This window comes from Osmerus eperlanus, chromosome 11, assembly GCF_963692335.1.
Source record: "Osmerus eperlanus chromosome 11, fOsmEpe2.1, whole genome shotgun sequence".
Lineage (NCBI taxonomy): Eukaryota > Metazoa > Chordata > Actinopteri > Osmeriformes > Osmeridae > Osmerus > Osmerus eperlanus.
The window spans coordinates 17,678,265-17,681,158 of NC_085028.1; the positions used below are offsets into that span (position 1 = coordinate 17,678,265).

The 2,894-nt window shown below is 50.1% G+C and overlaps 1 protein-coding gene across 1 annotated transcript in view; it reads left to right on the forward strand.

Moving 5' to 3' along the window:
* The first annotated feature begins 439 nt into the window (after positions 1–439).
* The window catches only part of LOC134029436 (probable G-protein coupled receptor 149), a 2,710-nt gene continuing 255 nt past the window's right edge, over positions 440–2,894 (forward strand). The window contains exons 1-3 of the mRNA XM_062473531.1: positions 440–1,737; positions 2,028–2,208; positions 2,489–2,891. Of these exons, the coding sequence (XP_062329515.1) occupies positions 751–1,737; positions 2,028–2,208; positions 2,489–2,891 (1,571 nt within the window). The 5' untranslated portion in view covers positions 440–750. The remainder of the gene's footprint in view (positions 1,738–2,027; positions 2,209–2,488; positions 2,892–2,894) is intronic.

The window sequence follows — 2,894 nt, forward strand, 5'->3', positions numbered from 1 at the left end:
CGCTCAGCCACCTGACTCCCCACTCCCCAATAAGAAGGAATGGATCACTGCACTGCAGGGTTAATCTAAGTTGTTTTCAGCATGCAGACACACACTTACTCACCTAACACACACAGACACATTTTGTATTGAGTTCAATCATGACACGTGAATATGTGTTTTTGGTGGTCAGGCCCTACTGTCGGTTTGGGTGCTTCTCAAATCGGTAAGCGATAGTATTCTGCTCAAAAATAATTATTTGCAAAAAACATCCACATAAATCCATGTGGGCGCACGAGCACGCGCGCAGACACACACAGTGAGTGTCACACACACACACACACACACACACACATACATTAAGCCCACCCCCATGTCTGCCATTCAGAGAAAAAGGTGGTGACGACAACACATGGTGTGTAAACCGGCGGCTGGAGTCTAGTACCGTGAGCACAGATCGGTGTTTGGACAGAGATTCAGGAGCCTCCTTTTTTTGCGGAGCTTCAACCGTCCTCCGACGCACGGGCAGTCATTCGGTGTGGATGAACGAAAGACGGCGTTCCTTCTGACACTTTCCGACGGATAAGCTAGATGTTCAACGGACGGCTCGAGCCAGCATGTTTATGATGATGCGCGCTGAAGCGGTGTGTGTTGCTATAATTAACGGCTAGGCGGCGGTGGATTTACAACCTGCAATTTTATGTGAATTGCTGGCAAAGCGTCTCATCGGAGCAAAAAGAAAAGCCGCATCTGAAAAGTTAGCCTACCTAAATGAAAATGTCCTCGACTCATCTAAATTCCCCTTCGCCGAACAAAAGCAACCTTTTTACGGCGACTTACGAGCGAACAGACCAGTTGGAAGTGAAGCGGCAGGTCAGCCTTGCGCTGTTCGGTTTATGTCTCTCAATCGCAGCTGTCACCTTCGTTGGCGGCGTGTATTCCCTCATCTCGCTCCTCCGTACAACGAGAAAAACCTCGCTCAGCATCATCGTGGCTTCGATGTCCGTGGACGACCTGCTGAGCGTGATCCCCCTGTCTCTCTTCATGCTCCACCAGTGGGAGAGAGCCCACGAGAGAGACACGGCGACCATCTGCACGCTGTCTGGACTTCTCTACGTCTTCCAGGGACTGTCCAGCAACATGAAGGCTTGTCTCATCGCAGTTTACACCTTTTATGTCACAAAAAGGTTTGGAATTCTTCAGTCACTCCGGAGACCGCTGAGAGTGATGTGGGCGATCGTCGGCGTGTGGGTCTTCAGCCTGGCCGTCAGTGTGTTACCTTTGTGCGGCTTGGGAAGTTTCACACCGGCCTCTCTGGGTTGCTTTCCCGAGAGCGAGGGCTTCTACGTCCCGCTGCTGTTCTCGCTCTACAGTTTCTGTTTCTGTGGTATGGTGATCTTCTTCGTTCCTCTCACGTATCATCTGATGTGCTCCCGTGAGCCTCACCGGACGTTCTACCCGAGTTATTTCGAAATAGCGACAGGACCGAGCCGGGACGGATCTGATCCCCTGTGCGACCTTCCCTCGCTCTCCCGGGAGAGCTTGAATAAAAGTTTCGGTGCCTACAGCGAGCTGCGCCCGGGTTCTCTAGGCATGGGACTCGAACTGAGAGGCAACGTGGACACGTTCACCTGCACGACGCCCGCTTCGGTCGGTGGACCGAGGGACGGATTACCGGATTCACCGGTGCTTTTTGCACAAAAGCGCTTTTCTATGATTCTAGCGGTGGTTCGACTCTTTCTATGGATGCCAATGATGGTGTGTATTTTCCATGTTTAAATGTGCATAAGCAGAACAAAAACAGAAGGCAACGTCTAAATAATATCTGAACTTAGTCTTGTTCTATTGTACTAATTTAGAGATTGTCTTTAACAGAGCCAGAGATTGTTAATGAAATTGCCTACTAGCTAACTAGCCTAGTGGCTAGTTTATGGGCCTTTACGTTTAGGATTGGACTGAAGGCCACGGACAAACAAATATAGTTTTGTATTTTTTATTAAATAGGCCTACGTAGTCAACTCAATACATGTGTTGTGTTCTATTCACAGACGCTGGTGCTCGTGCGCCACGCCGTGAACGCGCGCAGCGCCTCCCTAGAGACCCTGAGCTTTTTCCTGACCTTGCTCGCGCCCGCGGTCACGCCGGTGTTCGTGCTCTCCAAGCGGTGGATCCACCTTCCGTGCGGTTGCTTCATCAATTGCCGGCGGGATCCAGCGCATGAGACCCCCGGTTAGTGAAATGGGCCCATCAGTGTTTTCTAGAACTAATGATTGATTCTGATAGGAGGGTGGACATCATAATTGGGACATATACTATCCAAACCTATAGGCTATAGGCTATAAAGTTTGTAAATCGGCCTATGTTTTTAAAAGACGGATGAAGTTCTCTTTATAATCTACTGTACATCCAGGTTCTGTGCTTTCTGAGCAAATATACACAGCATGTAGTTTTCCTCAATCAGGTATTTACCAGCTTCATAATCATAAATGTTTTCTGATTGTGTCCACAGCGATGAAACGGAGGTTCGAATTTAACCTCTCGTTCCAGCAAGGTTACGGGATTTACAAGATATCCCAGGCTACTGAATATAACAACAGCCCATCCGTGGAAAAACCGTCCTATCACAACCTCTTCAATTGTAACTTGAGCGACAATCGCCTTCACGTGCTGGACAGCGCTGCTGTCTCCAGCCTTCAGGCCCAGCTCGACTTCAGGACCCTGCGCGCGGCGGACAGCTCCTCGCTCAACGCAGAGCTTGAACCGGTGAATGGAAGTGGGGAGGCGCTTGCGGATTGTTTGCCGTTCCTTCACGGAAACCAAGATGTTGACGACCGCTTCTGCGGCGTTCCTTCTCCGCCATCCCTCTTGAGCCACCACCGCGATGGCGAGGATCACAACCTCACGGACACTTCGTC